The sequence below is a fragment of the Coregonus clupeaformis genome, chromosome 16 (genome assembly GCF_020615455.1).
Source record: "Coregonus clupeaformis isolate EN_2021a chromosome 16, ASM2061545v1, whole genome shotgun sequence".
NCBI classification, from domain to species: Eukaryota; Metazoa; Chordata; class Actinopteri; order Salmoniformes; family Salmonidae; genus Coregonus; species Coregonus clupeaformis.
This window is the reverse complement of record NC_059207.1, coordinates 50257312-50278786: the sequence shown is the minus strand read 5'-3', so window position 1 is coordinate 50278786 and position 21475 is coordinate 50257312. Positions and strand designations below refer to the sequence as shown.

The window sequence follows — 21475 nt, the reverse complement described above, 5'->3', positions numbered from 1 at the left end:
GCAGAAAGAGAGGTAGACAGGCAGGCAGAGAGACAGGCAAGCAGTGAGACAGGCCGGCAGGCAAAGAGACAGTCAGGCAGGGCAGGCAAGCAGACAGACAGAAATATAGGCAGGCAGACAGGGAGACAAGCAAGCAGGGCAGAAAGGCAGACAGGCCGAGAGACAGGCAGGCAGAGAGGTTAGGGTGTAGAGAGGCAGACAGACAGGCAGGCAGAGAGAAAGAGAAAGAGAGTCAGGCAGAGAGGCAAGCAGACAGGGGTGTGGAGCAGAGCAGGAACTGCTGATGAGGGAAAACAGGCGGAGGGAGGGAGTGAGGGAGGGCCCTGCTGGCTGACGTCTCCTAAGCATCTGGATCCCATTATGGAGGGAGCCACAGGCCCTCTCTCCCGCTCCAGCGTTTCCATTCAGTAGCCTGTGATTATTGGGCTATCTGGAGATCGCTCCAAGCACCAGAACTGACCGCTAAATTTAGCATGGGCCCTCACCTCAGAGCCAAAGAAAGTAACAGATCTAGAATGGAGAGTTTGATGGAAAATAAAAAAAGGCTGTGCCACTGGAACTCTGAGGAATTGGCCTAAACTGCAACCAAGGCTCTGTCCCAAATGGCACCCTATTCCATATACAGTGAATTACTTTTGATCAGAGCCCTATGATCTCAGTAGTGCACTATAGTGGATAGGGTGCAATTTGGGACTCACAGCAAGACCTTCACAGCAAGACCTTCAGAGCTAACTCTGGATTCCAGTTACTCTTGTAAAGCTCACTAAAATGATCTATGTTTGCAATTACATCCACCATGCCTTTCCTTACCCTGGTAATGACTGCTTCTACAGGAGAGATGTCAGAAGACCTGCACTATGCAGCCAAACCTCATGTCTCTAACTGAAACAGTAATGGATTTAACCCAAAATTACCTCTTCAGAAAATACACTGCACATGTCTTATTGGACGTAATAAATGACCTTGCATGTCTAGCTTGGATCCTATGTTATTTATAGGGACGAAGTCCCTTCTTTCACGATTGAAATAGACTGCACATGAGAAGATGCCTTGTCTTGTCTATATACTTCTGTCATACATCCTTCCAGTGCTCTTTTGAAAGACTCTGTAATTGTGAAGAAAGCAATTGTTTGTTGGTCATAAGATAGATGTTTGCATCCTAGTGCCAACTCTAATGATACCGGTGGGGGGTCTAGGGGGGAAAAACAACAGTATTATGTTGCAGAAACACCAATTAGTTTCCGGTAAAATGTCACCATTGAGACCAGAGCCAAATGGATTGTCTCTCTGGGTGACGTGCTAAATGTCAGTATGGAACACGTCAGTGTCACCATCAGTGTTCCCAGGGTTAGAGCAGCGAGGAAGAGAAAGAGGGGTCGCTGTAAAAACTTGGTCAGGGGAAGAGAGAGAGAGTGGAGGGACAGGGAGAGGATGGGTGGTGGGCTTCCACTATTGATTCACTGCTCACTGACCCTACTTTCCCAGACTAAGCGAGACTGTCTGGATGTGTGTGTGTGTATGTGTGTGTGTGTTTGTGCCTGCCTGCGTGTGTGAGTGTGTGTGTGTATGCGCAGAGTTGGGTAGGTTACTTTCTAAATGTAGTTTGTTACGGTTACTGATTATCTGTCCAAAATTGTAATCAGTAACGTAACTTTTGGATTATCCAAACTCAACAAAGTAATCAGATTACTTTCCCCTTAAGAGGCACTAGAAGAAGACAAAAGGGGTCCATGAAATGCATTTAATGTGTCATCATAGTGGTCTCTGACTTGTGGTCAATTTGATGCTGAATTGAATGTCATTGAGAAAACAGAAAGGTGTCATAATGTATTTTTTTTCTCTCGCAAACATCCTTTCTGAATTTAAAAGTAATCCATGAAGTAATCAGTTACTCCCCAACCCTGTGTGTGTGTGCGTTCCTGTGTGTGTACATGTCTGTGTGAGTGTACAGTAACACCGCTCAGAGTGGGAGTACATTAACATGACAATGGACTGTGCCTTTTGCTCGGCTCCTCTGCATAACATGTCTGACCTGCACTTCTGTGGAACCTGGCAACCGGTAGAGAGAGTCAAATGATGTGTCTACGCTGCTGTCTTCTCCACATGGGAGAGAGTTATCCTCAGCTTCAGTCTGACTACTGAATGAGCCTCAATTCAACCTTATCCTGCATTGTCCACAACAGCAAAAAACTATTTATTTCACCTTTATTTACTCAGGAAGTCTCATTGAGATCAGGAGACCTCTTTTACAAGGGTGACCAGCCAATGGGATCACTACATTATGCCACAGCACTGATGTTGCAAACATTTGACGTAAGAGTAGGGGTTTTCCTGATGTCAAGGAGAGCAGTCAGTGGCTGTAGCCAGACCAAGAGTAGTGCACTATATAAGGAATAGGATGCCAATTCAGACACAGCATTGTCTCCGTGCTGCTGTGCTGTTTGTTGCTACTTGGCTACCTGCCAAACTATTCACGTTTTACTTTTAATAAACGTTTAATCAATCTCTGTGTTCAACAAATTTACCAACTTTTTAGTTTTGTCCTCACTCATCTTTTTTCGTTAAACTTTTTCACCCCGGACGTTTTATCCCGAGACAGAAGAGTCATTTTCCTGTGCGTTTTAGCTGCCAATTTTACTTTATTTTCCATTTTTCCATCGCAACTTTTTTCCCTTATTCAACTTTTTTCACTCCGGACGCTTTATCTGGACATGGTTCGTCAACATCTTCAACAGCCGAAGCTAAGTAGTAACATTAACATGATGTCTTCTAATTGCAGTCGCTGTACTCATAATATACAGGAGAACGATCGCCTTACGGCGAGAATAGCTGTGCTACAAGCCCAGCTTCAGACGCAATCGTTAGGCAAGGGTAATTTCAGTGTAGGAAAGGAAGAAACAGCGTCTGTGCCACCAGTAAGTACAGACAGTAACGTTAGTATAAATCCCCCCGCACAGTCCCGCTGGCGGACAACTTTCTCATGGCTTCTGGAGGGAAATACTGTTGGAATGCTCAACCGGTGTCGCTCATTCAGCCGACAGAAACCTTCAACCGGTTTTCCCCATTATGTAGCGAGTCGGAGTCTGAGTCTGAGTCTTCTCTTGTCTCTACTCCTCCCGTTACGGGGTCTGAGGCCGAAGGCTCCCACCATTAGCTCTGACAAATTGAAAACCCTAGTCATTGGCGACTCCATTACCCGCAGTATTAGACTTAAAACGAATCACCCAGCGATCATACACTGTTTACCAGGGGGCAGGGCTACCGACGTTAAGGCTAATCTAAAGATGGTGCTGGCTAAAGCTAAAACTGGCGAGTGTAGAGAGTATAGAGATATTGTTATCCACGTCGGCACCAACGATGTTAGGATGAAACAGTCAGAGGTCACCAAGTGCAACATAGCTTCAGTGTGTAAATTAGCTAGAAAGATGTGTCGGCATCGAGTAATTGTCTCTGGCCCCCTCCCAGTTAGGGGAAGTGACCGAGCTCTACAGCAGAGTCTCAGCACTCAATCGCTGGTTGAAAACTGTTTTCTGCCCCTCCCAAAGATAACATTTGTGGATAATTGGCCCTCTTTCTGGGACTCACCCACAAACAGGACCAAGCCTGACCTGCTGAGGAGTGACGGACTCCATCCTAGCTGGAGGGGTGCTCTCCTCTTATCTACCAACATAGATAGGGCTCTAACTCCTCTAGCCCCACAGTGAAATAGGGTGCAGGCCAGGCAGCAGGCTGTTAGCCAACCTGCCAGCTTAGTGGAGTCTGCCAATAGCATAGTCAGTGTAGTCAGCTCAGCCATACCCATTGAGACTGTGTCTGTGCCTCGACCTAGGTTGGGCAAAACTAAACATGGCGGTGTTCACCCTAGCAATCTTATTAGGATAAAGACCTCCTCCATTCCTGCCATTATTGGTTTAGATCTTACCTGTCGGAAAGATATCAGTTTGTCTCTGTGAATGGTCTGTCCTCCGACAAATCAACTGTACATTTCGGTGTTCCTCAAGGTTCCGTTTTAGGACCACTATTGTTTTCACTATATATTTTACCTCTTGGGGATGTTATTCGAAAACATAATGTTAACTTTCACTGCTATGCGGATGACACACAGCTGTACATTTCAATGAAACATGGTGAAGCCCCAAAATTGCCCTCGCTAGAAGCCTGTGTTTCAGACATAAGGAAGTGGATGGCTGAAAACTTTTTACTTTTAAACTCGGACAAAACAGAGATGCTTGTTCTAGGTCCCAAGAAACAAAGAGATCTTCTGTTAAATCTGACAATTCATCTTGATGGTTGTAAAGTCGTCTCAAATAAAACTGTGAAGGACCTTGGCGTTACTCTTGACCCTGATCTCTCTTTTGACGAACATATCAAGACTGTTTCAAGGACAGCTTTTTTCCATCTACGTAACATTGCAAAAATCAGAAATTTTCTGTCCAAAAATGATGCAGAAAAATTAATCCATGCATTTGTTACTTCTAGGTTAGACTACTGCAATGCTCTATTTTCCGGCTACCCGGATAAAGCACTAAATAAACTTCAGTTAGTGCTAAATACGGCTGCTAGAATCCTGACTAGAACCAAGAAATTTGATCATATTACTCCAGTGCTAGCTTCCCTACACTGGCTTCCTGTTAAGGCAAGGGCTGATTTCAAGGTTTTACTGTTAACCTATAAAGCGTTACATGGGCTTGCTCCTACCTATCTTTCCGAGTTGGTCCTGCCGTACATACCAATACGTGCACGCTACGGTCACAAGACGCAGGCCTCCTAATTGTCCCTAGAATTTCTAAGCAAACAGCGGGAGGCAGGGCTTTCTCCTATAGATCTCCATTTTTATGGAACAGTCTGCCTACCCATGTGAGAGACGCAGACTCGGTCTCAACCTTTAAGTCTTTACTGAAGACTTATCTCTTCAGTAGGTCATATGATTGAGTGTAGTCTGGCCCAGGAGTGTGAAGGTGAACGGAAAGGCTCTGGAGCAACGAACAGCCCTTGCTGTCTCTGCCAGGCCGGTTCCCCTCTCCACTGGGGTTCTCTGCCTCTAACCCTGTTGCAGGGGCTGAGTCACTGGCTTGCTGGTGCTCTTTCATGCCGTCCCTGGGAGGGGTGCGTCACTTGAGTGGGTTGAGTTACTGACGTGATCTTCCTGTCTGGGTTGGCGCCCCCCCTTGGTTTGTGCTGTGGTGGAGACCTCTGTGGGCTATACTCGGCCTTGTCTCAGGATTGTAAGTTGGTGGTTGAGGATATCCCTCTAGTGGTGCGGGGGCTGTGCTTTGGCAGAGTGGGTGGGGTTATATCCTTCCTGTTTGGCCCTGTCCGTGGTTTCTTCAGATGGGGCCACAGTGTCTCCGGACCGCTCCTGTCTCAGCCTCCAGTATTTATGCTGCAGTAGTTTATGTGTCGGGGGCTGGGGTTAGTTGGTTATACCTGGAGTACTTCTCCTGTCTTATCCAGTGTCCTGTGTGAATTTAAGTATGCTCTCTCTAATTCTCTCGTTCTCTCTTTCTCTCTGAGAACCTGAGCCCTAGGACCATACGTCAGGACTACCGGGCATGATGACACCTTGCTGTCCCCAGTCCGCCTGGCCTTGCTGCTATTCCAGTTTCAACTGTTCTGCCTGCGGTTACGAAACCCCTACCTGTCCCAGACCTGCTGTTTTCAACTCTTAATGATCGGCTATGAAAAGCCAACTGAGAGACCTGAGCCCTAGGACCATACGTCGGGACTACCGGCCGTGGTGACTCCTTGCTGTCCCCAGTCCGCCTGGCCTTGCTGCTATTCCAGTTTCAACTGTTCTGCCTGCGGTTATGGAACCCCTACCTGTCCCAGACCTGCTGTTTTCAACTCTTAATGATCGGCTATGAAAAGCCAACTGAGATTTATTCCTGATTATTATTTGACCATGCTTGTCACTTATGAACATTTTTGAACATCTTGGCATGGTTCTGTTATAATCTTCACCCGGCACAGCCAGAAGAGGACTGGCCACCCCTCATAGCCTGGTTCCTCTCTAGGTTTCTTCCTAGGTTTTCGCCTTTCTAGGGAGTTTTTCCTAGCCACCGTGCTTCTACACCTGCATTACTAGCTGTTTGGGGTTTTAGGCTGGGTTTCTGTACAGCACTTCGAGATATTAGCTGATGTAAGAAGGGCTATATAAAATAAAATTGAAAAATTGATTGATTGATGTGACAACCCCTACTGTTTTTCCTGAGTGTGGACCTTCCTACTTTTCCTGTACATAAAGAGTTACAATAATCTACAATTAGATATGCTTGGGGTTTTCCTTTTTTTCAGTGACGTCCCTGGTCTACTGTACCTTGGAGTTGAGGTCCCTGGTCTACTGTACCTTGGAGTTGAGGTCCCTGGTCTACTGTACCTTGGAGTTGAGGTCCCTGGTCTACTGTACCTTGGAGTTGAGGTCCCTGGTCTACTGTACCTTGGAGTTGAGGTCCCTGGTCTACTGTACCTTGGAGTTGAGGTCCCTGGTTTACTGTACCTTGGAGTTGAGGTCCCTGGTCTACTGTACCTTGGAGTTGAGGTCCCTGGTCTACTGTACCTTGGAGTTGAGGTCCCTGTGGTAGATGTTCTTGTAGTGCAGGTAGATCATTCCCCTGGTGATGTCACAGGCCAGGTCCACCTTCTCCCTCCAGCACAGAGACACATCCTTCCTGGCTAACAGCTCCTCCAGACAGCCCCCACTCACATACTGCAACAGATAGACACCCCATCAGCCCCTACTAACATACTGAGAACAGCCCAAAAGACCAATCAGCCTCACATACTAAAACAGACCTGGAAATGAGGGTTAAGTTCAAAAGTAAAGGAACACTGCCACTACCTTACTCTCCAACCAATGTGCATGAATTGAGAAGCAAACTGAAGTGAAGAGGAAATTCTTGGAAGTTGATAAAACTGCTTCTTTATTGAAAACAAAAAACATGTTTTGGCCGCTGCAGGCCATATTTTCCCAGATGGAGGGGCTCACTTACACAGACACACAACCCAACCTTATATTCACTACATAACCAAAATTATGTGGACACCTGCTCGTCGAACATCTCATTCCAAAATCATTGGCATTAATATAGAGTTGGTCTTCCCTTTGCTCCACTCTTCTGGGAAGGCTTTCCACTAGATGTTGGAAATTTGCTGCGGGGACTTGCTTCCATTCAGCCACAAGAGCATTAGTGAGGTCGGGCACTGATGTTGGCCGATTAGGCCTGGCTCGCAGTCAGCGTTCCAATTCATCCCAAAGGTGTTCGATGGGGTTGAGGTCAGGGCTCTGTGCAGGCCAGTCAAGTTCTTCCATACTGATCTCAACAAACCATTTCTGTATGGACCTAACTTTGTGCACAGGGGCATTGTCATGCTGAAACAGGAATGGGCCTTCCCCAAACTGTTGCCACAAAGTTGGAAGCACAGAATCGTCTAGAATGTCATTGTATGCTGTAGAGTTCTCCTGGCATCCGCCAAACCCAAATTAGTCCGTCGGACTACCAGATGGTGAAGCGTGATTCATAACTCCAGAGAACGCGTTTCCACTGCTCCAGAGTCCTTTGGCGGCAAGCTTTACACTACTCCAGCCGACGCTTGGCATTGATCATGGTGATCTTAGGCTTGTGTGCGGCTGCTCGGACATGGAAACCCATTTCATGAAGCTCCAGACGAACAGTTCTTGTGCTGATGTTGCTTCCAGAAGCAGTTTGGAACTCGTAGTGAGTGTTGCAACCGAGGACAGACAATTTTTACGCGCTACGCGCCTCAGCATTCGGCAGTCCCGTTCTGTGAGCTACCACTTCGCAGCTGAGCCATTGTTGCTCCTAGACGTTTCCACTTCACAATAACAGCACTTACAGTTGACCAGGGCAGCTCTAGCAGGGCAGAGATTTGGCGAACTGACTTGTTGGAAAGGTGGCATCCTATGACAGTGCTACGTTGAAAGTCACTGAGCTCTTTAGAAAGGCCATTCTACTGCCAATGTTTGTCTATGGAGGTTGCATGGCTGTGTGCTCGGTTTTATACACCTGTCAGCAACAGGTGTGGCTGAAATAGCCAAATCCACTAATTTCAAGTGGTGTACACATACTTTTGTATATAATAGTGTACATACGTACATGTCTCAGAAATAGACATTAGTGTGTCTCCTCACTTATCTCACTAGTGTGAACACGTCATCAATCCAAGGTGGAGAAAGTAACAATCACCTCTAAAATAGGGTAGAGTTTATCTTCCTTCACACAGATCCCCAGATACCTAGAATGAATGACAACAGAATTATAATGTGGAAACATAATGACAGTTAGAATATACAATTTATGTGCTTGAGGATGGTTGAGCGGTTGGTACATATGCGATCGGATCCCGGCCCCTTCGGTCTTCACACTATCTGTCTCCCAGCTCATTACTGTATAAAATTTATACAGTAAGGGTACATAAGATGATCAGGGGTTAATTAATTTTCGAGGACCAGCTGAGACAGATATTCATCAACAACCTACCCAGCAAACCTGGTTCTGTGAGTGTTCCCAGAACATTTAATTAAGTTGTGGGAAAGGTGTAAGAACATTTCCCCTAAAAGTTATAATAATATAAGTTCAAAAAATATGTCCAGTTGTGTTGATGATTATACAATGTTGGTATTAGGGTGGACAAAACATTTCTCTGATGTTGCAAGAATGTTAACAGAATTTTTTTTTATTTTCTTTTGAAGTTCCTAAAACATTTAAAGCTGCAATATGTAACTTTTTAAGCGACCTGACCAAATTCATATAGAAATGTGAGTTATCGATCTGTCATTCTCATTAAAAGCAAGTCTAAGAAGCGATAGATATGTTCTATGTGCACTATTTCTATGCTTCCCGTTTTTAAGTTAATTAATTAATTTGCCAACATTTCTTAAAATGGATATATAGTATTTTGGATATAGGTTCCCAAAACACAAAATATGTCCAGTTGTGATGACATTCTTGCAATGTTTGTATCAGGGTGCACAACACATTCCCTCAATGTTCTTATTCCTAGAATGATCAAATGAAGTTTTCAAACGTCCATGGAGTTTTTTTAATGTGTTAGTGCTATCTTACTTTTGAGGAATTTGTTTGTAGAACAATTCTTGTAAAAACATATACGGTTTTTGAAGTTTATTACACATTGATTGTACAAACATAGTTTTACCGTATTTTGTAGATAGTCGCAAGCTCGGATCGAACTTTTGAGTGTTATCCTTGGAATTAATCCACTGCACCACTGGGATGGGATTTACACAAATATATAGCTGTTCACACCTTTATTCTGATTTCCAGCTTGTGGTCTTTGTCTTTGCAAAAGAGAGGATGACTAAAGCTAGAAAATGAATCATCCTCTGTTATTTCTTACTCTGACAATCTTCTTTATATAGCCTAAAATTGGGATGTTTTGACTTTTATTTTCCCTACGCACTTGATTTCAGAAATTATGTTAAATTATTGCCTGACAGATAGTGGTGAGGTGTACATAGATGTGCATAGGTACTAAGACATTTAGCCATAGTTTGATGAATAATTTAAGCATTTCAGTGCAAAGGGAAATCCACTTGAAACATAAGGATCCTGGTGGCACAGCAGACATGGGCTGCGTTTAGAAAGGCAGCCCAAATCTGATATTTTTTCCACTAATTGGTCTTTTGACCAATCACATCAGATCTTTTCACATCAGATCTTTTTCAGAGCTGATATGATTGATTGAAAGACCAGTTAGTGAAAAGAAAATCAGAATTGGGCTGCCTGTCTAAACGCAGCCTACTATGTTTGGACAATATCCTTATCAAATATCATGACGTAAGAAGATTGAAATGCCATTTGTTTAAACATTTCACAACTTCATATAATAATGTAACACTACACATCAATATTCGCAGAACATTGCAGCAATGTTTCAGAACTACTTCCAATATCATTGAAGTATGTTTTCCGAACATTATTGGAACATCATATGTCATAACATTACAGAATAATTTGACGGAATGTTTCTTTTTTGTTGTTATAGGTGTTTGTAGTAATATCTCTATCAACATTAGTTGAATATTCCAGGACTGTTTTCTCAGAACATCTTCTATTGCTCCAACATTGTATTGCTGAAGTACAGTATGTTCAGGGAAAGTCACTGGAACAATCATGACATAACAACACACTATAACTATATGACAGTCTTGCGGGGATGTTCGCTGCATGTTGTTTAGGATAACATATCCTTCAACATTAGCAGAACGTTCCTGTAATGTTTCCTCAGAACTACTTTCATTGCTCCCACATTTTGTTGCAGCAGAATGTTGAAGAATATTACAGGAACATTGTATTATTACATTCCCTGGCAACCTAATAAGAACCTTAGGGGAATGTTCTGTGGTAGTTATTACAGATGTTGTGAACAACATGTTAGTGAATGTTAAGAGAACATTCCAAGGAAATTTCAATTCAAAAGTTTACTTTGAAATAATATTTGGTGATAAATAACATTCTTTGAAAGTTTGTGGGACGTTATCATTCTAATGTTGCTCGAACCCTAACTTCACAGCAATGTTAGCTAATGGCCTGGGAATGTTCCCAGTTTGCTGGGTAGTCTCCTGTGGACAGACAAAATGTCGAGAAACTCGCCTGGGCTGCCGAGATTAACATCCTAAAAACTCCATCCTTCACTGAAAGGTTATTACCAATGACATGAACAAGTCAGTCTCCATTTTATTATAGTGCTCTGACGTCGGAGCCTGAGAACATTGCCTTCCTCAAACACAGTGAGTGCGTCCCAAATGGCACCCTATGGGCTCTGGTAAAAAAAAAAGTGCACTATGTAGGTAATAGGGTGCCATTTGGGATTCACCCACTGTGTCTGAGGAAGGCTATGTTTTCACATCATTGTTTGAGTAGTGCCCACTCACAGAGGGATGGATGACCTGTCTGTGCCAGGTACATATTGCATTATCACTGACTCTCTATGTTCTGACATCAGCAGATACACTGCGCTGTTTGATTCCCTCTGATACTGTGACCTTGCGAAAAGGCTAATAAGATTGCTTGGACAAACACTATTCCTTCACACCTTATGTAACCACTTCTCATAGCGGTAGAGTGGGCCTACGTGACAAGGTGTTATTGTACGCCTCCTGCTGTGCCCATGACTGCGCCTCACAGACTCAGCAGCATACCCGTACCTCCGCTACATTCCAGTCCAAAATATATATATATATACAATATATACTCTCAGATAAAAAGGGTATGGTTAGGGTACAGTATTGTTCCCTGGGGTTCAAAAACATCAAAATACACCTAATGTACCTTCAGAGGTACCTGTTCGGTACATTTAGGGTACATGTGCGAAGAATCTAGTATAATGGTACATTTTTGTACCCAATATTTTGAATATAAAGGTACAATCATCACACACTCTCAAAAACTATTGCAATCATTATCATATTTCCCAGCATGCTCTATTGTAGTTAGATTTTTAGAATTGTTTGTTTCAATATGTGTGTTTTTTGCATGCACATTGATTGATTGAACTTATGCTACACAAAGATAAATGACATATCTTTTTCGAAACTAATCCAATCTGTTAGTTGGACTTATTGCACCTGTTACTGAGATGGTTGTTCCCGTTTAGATGGTTTAGGTAGTCTCATTTATACATTTTCCCTACCTTGGCAGTCATTCTAAATGCATCATCTGGGTGATTAAAAGTTCCAATTTAGGGATATCCTAACTCTGCCTGTATTTCAATAGGAATTACATATCACTTTACAAGACAGCATAATGTTCCTTGCCTGATTTGGCCTGCAAACCAACAGTTTCAGACCACAGATGGGGTAAACTCTAAAATGCACTTGAAAGGCACCCTGGGAAATATGCAAATAAGGCTTTACACCCTACAGTGTTAAAACAATACCCTTTTTTTGTTGTTGGTACATACACCCAATGTTTGCCATTTAAAAGGAACAAACGGCTTCGTCACTGTGGTGGTACCCTAAACAGGCAGATTTGTACCCTTTCCAAAGGTACGCTTTCGTGCCTGTACTACCTTGTCCCCTAAGGTACACTATTGGCACTTTTAAGGTACATTTCTGAGCGTGTACAACATAATATACAGTATATAAGTATGTAAATACAGTATACAGTATAATATACTATATTATGGACTGGAATGCAGGAAAGGTATGCCATGATTCTGTGGTGCACTTCATAATCTCCACCTGAAACTATGCCTTCACAGCTTATGTAACCACTTCAGAGGGGTAATTTACCTTTGTGACTACTAGGCTATTATGTTCCTGTGCCATTGACTGCACCACATAGTAGACAAAGCAAACCTTCCCTGCATTCCAATTGGTATCAATAAGGACATATACCAAAATGTATAAGTGAGTAACTGACTAATACCTGACTATGTTGGGATGGGAGAGTTTCTGCAGTAGGCTGATCTCACGCACGATGCTATCCTGGTCCACATCATTCTTATATATCTTCACCACCATCACCTTACGAGTCGTACTGTGAATCACCTGAGAGAAACAGACAAGGGTTTACAGATTAAAGGTCCAATGCAGCTGTTTTTTTTTCAATCTCAATTTCAAATAATTCTGGGCAACAATTAAGTACCTTACTTTGATTGTTTTCAATTAAAATAAACAAAAATAGCTTCTCAGCAAAGAGCAATTTCATAAGCAAGAATTTTGCCAGAACTGTCTGGGAGTGGTCCGAGTGGGGAGGGAAAAACAGAACATTTGCTGTTATTGGCAGAGAGGTTTGGAACTCTCTTTGTTATTGGTCTATTATTAACTATTTTACAGCATGGTGATGTCACCATGGAAGGCCAGAACTCCAATCCACCAAAGCAGACTGAAATTTCAGGCGATTTTTTCAAATAGCTCTTACACTAAAAGGGCATTATCATAATTTTCACAATCTCACAGTACTATTCCAACCTTATAGTGTGGAAATATGTATAAAACACAGGTAAATCCAGTTTTTGACTGCACTGGGCCTTTAACCACTAAAATACCTGCTCAAGACTTAGTCATGAAACCTGTACAAAAAAAACTGTTAGGTGTCTGTCTGAAAGGAGCTGTTTTTGCAAGTAAATTCATTAACACCGCCATTAATTAACACTGCCCTAATTTTAATTCGGAACAGCCCCCATGGTTTTACAGTGACCTCCACTCAGTCCCTCTGACGTATTACCTTACCATCTCACTGGCACTGCTCAATTCTATTAATAGCTTAATATGATTAAATCATCACATAACATAAAACATATTGATGGCCAGTATTATCTCCAGCAGTGTTCTCTCTACTCAGAACATCCAGTGTTCAAATCTAGTATACTAATAGATTAACTCTGTAATCATCCCATCTGTCTTTCTCCCCAGGCCCATTCCACTTCAAAATCTAAATGCATGCCATGTTACTCCTCCATTTGCTCTGCTTCTGTACAGAGTGCAGATTGGGGAAGTTATGTTAGCTGAAGCACAGTTGGGTACCATTTCTCAGGCATCCATGATGGAGTGTAAACTAATCGTGTAATGGCAACTACTGTATGTCCCAATTAGATCCAACACAAAGCATTCTTTGTCCTAATGCGTCCCAAATGGCACCCCTAGGGCTCTGGTCAAAAGTAGTGCACTATATAGGTAATATATGCTACGTTCAATACAGATGGCTAGGGAGGGAACAGGAACCTTGTAGACTTTGGAGAAGAAGCCGCTTCCAATGAGCTCGGCTGTGAAGTTCTCCCAGAACTCCAGCTTGCGGACGGCAGTGCGGAGCTTCTGCCAGCGGTCCACATGGTAGTATTTGTCAGAGGACTCGCCGTAGAGCGTGGGGCTGTTGGGCTCCGAGGACACGTCCACGTCACAGTCACACATCCTGGAGTGGGGAGTGATGTCTGCTAGGGTACACAAACACACACACACGAACATGAAGATGCACGCATGCATACACACACACGCACGCACACACACACACACACACACACACACACACTCACACACACACATACACACACACACACACATACACACACACGCACACACACGCACACACACACACACACACACACACATACACACATACACACACATACACACACATACACACACACACGCACACACACATACATACACACACCCACACGTTAGTCACACCCCTCACCTCTGTGACAGATTACATTGAAAGAATGGCTGTCAAACAAAGAGTCTGCAAAACCCCCAAATAACCCCGTGCAGAAATAAAGTACAGTGGGTGAAAGACAGAGCAGACAAGAACACAATAATTAAATCGCACACTCGTTAGCTAGATAGGAGGGAAAGTGCCTACCCTTTATGCCTTCCCTTTATGGAGTGAAACAAAGAGGCATGAATAATGGTTCCTTAAAATAGAGTGTAGCAGGCCTGGTCAATGCAGGTGAGAGACTGTCCAGTGTAGCATACTCTAGTCAAGTGACTTGTTTTCCCTCCTGGCTAATCATAACAAGAAAGATGGAGAGGGGTTCTATTCATTTTAATGAGATGAAATGAGTGGGACATGTAGTCCACTCACAGGATGAGGGGGAGACATTTGAAAGTAAAATGTGTTCTTTTGATGATTTATTAATTTGTAACCAGCTTTTTCTCATAAGATTATGTTCCTCAATTGCTTTATTTATAAATTTCAATATGTGATTCTTTCCTTAAGGAGTCCTTTAAGGTTTTGAGGCCTTCTTGTACCAAGCCCTTATCAGACATCAAACACAAATTATTGGAATCACTTGATACAGGAAACTGTAGCTGAGAAGAGAACCTCGAACAGGAAGCTTGTGCAGCAAACCAAACCACACTGTCATTGTTTGTTTTTATAGCAGTAGGACAGGCTCCTATGCTGTGTGGCACAGACATTATATGGTTTATAACATACAGAACTGTCCTTCCCTTACAACACACATACAGTCTATTGAATCAAACAACGTTTATTTTACAAGTATAACATTCACCCACTGGACAATCATAAGCCTCTAAGCACATCACTACATCTTACTTAAAATAGGTTATCTTAACTTGACTTCCGGTATTGGGGGAACATAGTTAAGGGCAGTGGGAGTTTGTTTTCCAGGACAACAACAAACTCGGTCCTGACAATGACAACAGTGAACAGCACGGACTGACACGCTGACACAATTGGCAGGGCTTTGACAATCAAGTGGGAATCAACCCCACCATGGTATTATTCAGCATGGGAGAAAAGCTAGCACACACACATGCTGCCATTGTCTTCACAGCCACAGGCGTGCACAAACAATCACAGCATATTCAGCTAAACTGCACCCCCACCACCACCACCCTAGCCCAACTGGCTGTCAGAGAAAACGCTTACAGTGCAGCCTTATCATGTCTCTCACTGACAACCCACAATACAGTGCCTTGCAAAAGTATTCATCCCCCTTGGCGTTTTTCCTATTTTGTTGCATTACAACCTGTAATTTAAATTGATTTTTATTTGGATTTCATGTAATGGACATACACAAAATAGTCCAAATTGGTGAAGTGAAAAAAATTAATAAAAAATTAATAACGGAAAAGTGGTGCGTGCATATGCATTCACCCCCTTTGCTATGAAGCCCCTAAATAAGATCCGGTGCAAACAATTATCTTCAGAAGTCACATAATTAGTTAAATAAAGTCCACCTGTGTGCAATCTAAGTGTCACATGATCTGTCACATGATCTCAGTATATATATATACACCTGTTCTGAAAGGCCCCAGAGTCTGCAACACCACTAAGCAAGGGGCACCACCAAGCAAGCGGCACCATGAAGACCAAGGAGCTCTCCAAACAGGTCAGGGACAAAGTTGTGGAGAAGTACAGATCAGGGTTGGGTTATAAAAAAATATCTGAAACTTCGAACATCCCACGGAGCACCTTTAAATCCATTATTAAAAAATTGAAAGAATATGGCTCCACAACAAACCTGCCAAGAGAGGGCCGCCCACCAAAACTCACAGACCAGGCAAGGAGGGCATTAATCAAGCAACAAAGAGACCAAAGATAACGCTGAAGGAGCTGCAAAGCTCCACAGCGGAGATTGGAGTATCTGTCAAGCCGTACACTCCACAGAGCTGGGCTTTACGGAAGAGTGGCCAGAAAAAAAGCCATTGCTTAAAGAAAAAAATAAGCAAACACATTTGGTGTTCGCCAAAAGGCATGTGGGAGACTCCCCAAACATATGGAAGAAGGTACTCTGGTCAGATGATACTAAAAGCTTTTTGGCCATCAAGGAAACAATATGTCTGGCGCAAACCCAACACCTCTCATCACCCCGAGAACACCATCCCCACAGTGAAGCATTGTGGAGGCAGCATCATATGCTTTGGGGATGTTTTTCATCGGCAGGGACTGGGAAACTGGTCAGAATTGAAGGAATTATGGATGGCGCTAAATACAGGGAAATTCTTGAGGGAAACATGTTTCAGTCTTCCAGAGATTTGAGACTGGGATGGAGGTTCACCTTCCAGCAGGACAATGACCCTAAGCATAATGCTAAAGCAACACTTGAGTGGTTTAAGGGGAAATATTTAAATGTCTTGGAATGGCCTAGTCAAAGCCCAGACCTCAATCCAATTGAGAATCTGTGGTATGACTTAAAGATTGCTGTACACCAGCGGAACCCATTCAACTTGAAGGAGCTGGAGTAGTTTTGCCTTGAAGAATGGGCAAAAATCCCAGTGGCTAGATGTGCCAAGCTTATAGAGACATACCCCAACAGACTTTCAGCTGTAATTGCTGCAAAAGGTGGCTCTACAAAGTATTGACTTTGGGTTATGCACGCTCAAGTTTTCTGTTTATTTGTCTTATTTCTTGTTTGTTTCACAATAAAAAATATTTTGCATCTTCAAAGTGGCAGGCATGTTGTGTAAATCAAATGATACAAACCCCCAAAAAATCAATTTTAATTCCAGGTTGTAAGGCAACAAAATAGGAAAAATGCCAAGGTGGGTGAATACTTTCGCAAGCCACTGTATATCATAGAGACACACTGACGGTTCCACAGTCACCAGATCTACACTGCAACCCTCATCAATCACACAGTCACTTTCACAGAAACACATGACATCCTACAGTATATGGTACACAGAAGATATGGATGTGGATGAGAGTCTGCATGCATCCCAAATGGCACCCTAGTCCCTATATCTTGCATTAATTTTGACCAGAGCCCCAATGTAGTGCACTATGTAGGGGATATGGTGCCATTTGGAACACTGTTTTGCATGAATACATGTTGGTAGATTAATCAGGTCATTGTGACAGGCCCCCTTAGCATCAGTCTGCTTGTACTTCACTTTAATTGAGAGTGAATCTCGGTGTACAAACAACAAATCTCTGTCTCTAAATTGAATTTCATAGTGTTTGGATTCAATTTGTGTTAACAAATCAGATTTCTTAGTTGGTCTATTTTAGCTTTGTCACTGAGCTAAGAGCTGCAAAAAAGTATGACATTTAGAAGGCACATAGAGGTTAGAAAAGCAGTGTTAGTGGACGTCCCAAATGGCCCCCTATTCGCTATATAGTGCATTACTTTAGATGAGGGCCCAAAGGTCAAAAGTATGGCACTATGAATGGAATAGTGTGCCAATTAGGACACAGGCCTTAGTTATGTGATTCCTGTGGAAAGGCCTGTTATCACACTAAACTAGTTTGACCTTTGACTAGCGTCTGACCACAGAGACCTTTATGGGAAACACCACAAGTGGGACCGCCCTACTGACGTCCCACCTACAGATAAGGAATGTGTGTTATGAGACTTTAACAGTGAGATCAGTTCACACCAGGGTGAGACTATTCCTCAGGGGAATGACTCTCTTTCTGAGGAAGTCCAACAGATCTGACTGCTTTCTTAGTTCAGGGCAGAGAGAGCGGAAGAGGGTTTCTAGTGAATATGCTGTGTGATAAATGTGGGCCACAGAGAGAGAGTCAGAGGCATCTGAACTAAACATTTCAGCAAAGTCATTTCCGGACTGAGATGAAATCACGTCAACAGGTCTGAAGGGATTACACAACCTTCACACAGATATGCAACCGACACAAGTTTCACTACAGAGATTCTGACTATCGTGCTGCACCCTCTCACACGCAAAGAAAGTGACTCTGCCACAGGAGCCCTGATGCTTCCTGCATACGTCTGCAGTTCTGTGATCAACACAGGAACAGTATGGAGAGATCATGTTGTGTGGCTCTACAGCTGATCAATAGGTCTGAAACATACAGCACCCTGCCAGACCACACATATCTGTGGTGCTGACTGTGCTCAGTATCAACTGTAGGTCACCTCATATAGGTGGAATATGCCAAAGACACTGTCATTTTATGTTTAAAACGTACAGTACCAGTCAAAGGTTTGGACACACCTCATTCAAGAGTTTTTCTTTATTTTTACAATTTTTTACATTGTAGAATAATAGTTAAGACATCAAAACTATTAAATAACACATATGGAATCATGTAGTAACCAAAAAAGTGTTAAACAAATCAAAATATATTTTATATGTGAAATTCTTCAAATAGCCACCCTTTGCCTTGAAGACAGCTTTGCACACTCTTGGCATTCTCTCAACCAGCTTCACCTGGAATGCTTTTCCAACAGTCTTGATGAAGTTCTCACATATACTGAGCACTTGTTGGCTGCTTTTCCTTCACTCTGCGGTCCGACTCATCCCAAACCATCTCAATTGGGTTAAGTGTGCCTTGAATTCTAAATAAATCACAGACAGTGTCACCAGCAAAGCACCCCCACACTGTAACACCTCCTCCTCCATGTTTTACGGTGGGAACTACACATGCGGAGATCATCCGTTCATCCACACTGCGTCTCACAAAGACACGGTGGTTTGAACCAAAAATCTCCAATTTGGACTCCAGACCAAAGGACAAATTTACAGCAGTCTAATGTCCATTGCTCGTGTTTCTTGGCCCAAGTAGGTCTCTTCTTATTATTGGTGTCCTTTAGTAGTGGTTTCTTTGCAGCAATTCGACCATGAAGGCCTGATTCACACAGTCCCCTCTGAACAGTTGATTTTGAGATGTGTCTGTTACTTGAACTCTGTGAAGCATTAATTTGGGCTGCAATTTCTGAGTCTGGTAACTCTAATGAACTTATCCTCTGCAGCAGAGGTAACTCTGGGTCTTCCATTCCTGTGGCGGTCCTCATGAGAGCCAGTTTCATCATAGCGCTTGATGGTTTTTGTGACTGCACTTGAAGAAACTTTCAAAGTACTTGACATTTTCCGTATTGACTGACCTTCATGTCTTAAAGTAATAATGGACTGTCGTTTCTCTTTGCTTATTTGAGCTGTTCTTGCCATAATATGGGCTTGGTCTTTTACCAAATAGGGCTATCTTCTGTATACCACCCCTACCTTGTCACAACACAACTGATTGGCTCAAACGCATTAAGAAGGAAAGAAATTCCACAAATTAACTTTTAAGAAGGCACACCTGATAATTGAAATGCATTCCAGGTGACTACCTCATGAAGCTGGTTGAGAAAATGCCAAGAGTGTGCAAAGCTGTCATCAAGTCAAAGGGTGGCTACTTTGAAGAATCTCACATATAAAATATGTTTAGATTTGTTTAACACTTTTTTGGTTACTACATGATTCCAATTGTGTTATTTCATAGTGTTAATATCTTCACTATTATTCTACAATATAATGAATTGTAAAAATAAAGAAAACCTTTGAATGTGTAGGTGTGTCCAAACATTTGACTGGTAGTATATGCATGTGCTATGTATGGCGGTCTGTCTGAGTTTGGGTTACTGCTAAGCCTGTAGTTAGTGGCCTGAGAGTCCAAATCATGTATAACTCAATATGCATGAACAGCTGAAATGCTTTCTAGAGAAAGAGAGAAAAATAGAGAGAGAGAGAAAGAAAGAAAGAACGAAAGAAAGAAAGAAAGAAAGAAAGAAAGAAAGAAAGAAAGAAAGAAAGAAAGAAAGAAAGAAAGAAAGAAAGAAAGAAAGAAAGAAAGAAAGAAAGAAAGAAAGAAAGAAAGAAAGAAAGAAAGAAAGAAAGAAAGAAAGAAAAATGTATACTTTAATTGAGAACATTTCTGCCAGGAATAAGATAGGTAATTGCATCAGTGTTACAGTTCCTCTGTCTCTTATACAATGTATTTATTCAGAAAAATCCCATCATATTTTCTTGTTACTGTATATCATTGTTTGGTCATGTGGGTGGGACCTCTAGTATCTCACATTAACCCGCTATTGGACTAGATCTCAGTACCAGCAGCCTAAAGCAAAGACCATAGCTTCCACGGGAGTGACCAGCAACTGATCAACTAACCTGGAAATCCTAACTAATCAGTCAATCACATTTATTTTAGAAACCCATTTTACATTAGCAGTTGTCACTAACTGACGTAGGCCTATTGACCATCCATTGACATCCATTTCCTCTGCAAACGAAAAAAAAAAAAGATTTTAATTAAGTGTGGAACAATGTACACTATACACAGTGCTTACTTAGCTATAATCCCCTGAAACTCAAACTAATTCCCAGTGCCTAATCAAATGTACTAGGATTATGAGAAAAATGTTTTAAAAAATAACAAGTTGTGATGCAGAGCCGGTGTACATGCAATCCCACAGCCCTAGGCCTGGTTCCCAGAATGATCAGGACTAGGGTTCCGTCTCAAATGGCATCCCATTCCCTATGTAGTGCACTACTTTTGACCAGGGTCCATAGGGGTCTGGTCAAAAGTAGTGCACTTTATAGGGAATAAGGTGTCATTTGGGACACAAACAAGGTCTAAGTGGCTGACTGAATCAGATAGGCTGCCCTATAGTCAACAAATGAGTCCATAAGTATTCAATAATGTACTGGGATGAGGTGTTTAATTTAACCAATCAAACCACACCCAGTCAGGTGAAAAAGATGGAGGCATTCCTTGAATCAAAGCATGGACCAATACTTTCTGGATCGATTGCTTACTGTCCTTGTTTTGTTCACAAATTGGGAGCTCTTCATCAATAAACTCAGAGTTTCATAACACAAAGATAGGCTGTCTTCTACCATCATTCCAAGAGGCAAGAACTTGTTGAATTCAACAAATGATGGTCACATGAAAGCAACACGTGAATTTAGCACAGTATCTGTTGCAAGAACAGACCATATCAATATGTCAGACAGTAACCATAAATATGTGAAGATACAGTACCTCTGGAAGATACAGTAAAACAGGGTTCTATATAAAGAAGTAGCTAGACCGTAATGCTGTGCAGTACATGCATTCGCCATTAATGGCCATGCAGCGAGAGCATCAGAAAAGGGCCATGCGTCCCCTTGAATCCATTGAATTATTTGGAGGGCATTCTCAGCTCTGCCTCACGCATCTCTTCACCTCCATTGTTAGTCTATAACTCTATCCATTTAGGCCTTTCTCAGGCTGTCACAGACTCTGCACTGGTTCATCGC

The 21475-nt window shown here is 42.5% G+C and overlaps 1 protein-coding gene across 3 annotated transcripts in view; it reads right to left on the bottom strand.

The window, feature by feature from the left end:
• Nucleotides 1-21475, bottom strand: part of LOC121585063 (dual specificity testis-specific protein kinase 2) — a 33519-nt gene that overhangs the window by 5482 nt on the left and 6562 nt on the right. For 2 of the 3 annotated variants that reach the window (XM_041901408.2, XM_041901409.2), the window contains 4 exons: nt 13706-13914; nt 12408-12529; nt 8205-8253; nt 6557-6706 (listed from right to left, as the gene is read on the bottom strand). In XM_041901408.2, the coding sequence (XP_041757342.1) occupies nt 6557-6706; nt 8205-8253; nt 12408-12529; nt 13706-13914 (530 nt within the window). The remainder of the gene's footprint in view (nt 1-6556; nt 6707-8204; nt 8254-12407; nt 12530-13705; nt 13915-21475) is intronic. The other variant, XM_041901410.2, reaches the window with a different exon arrangement.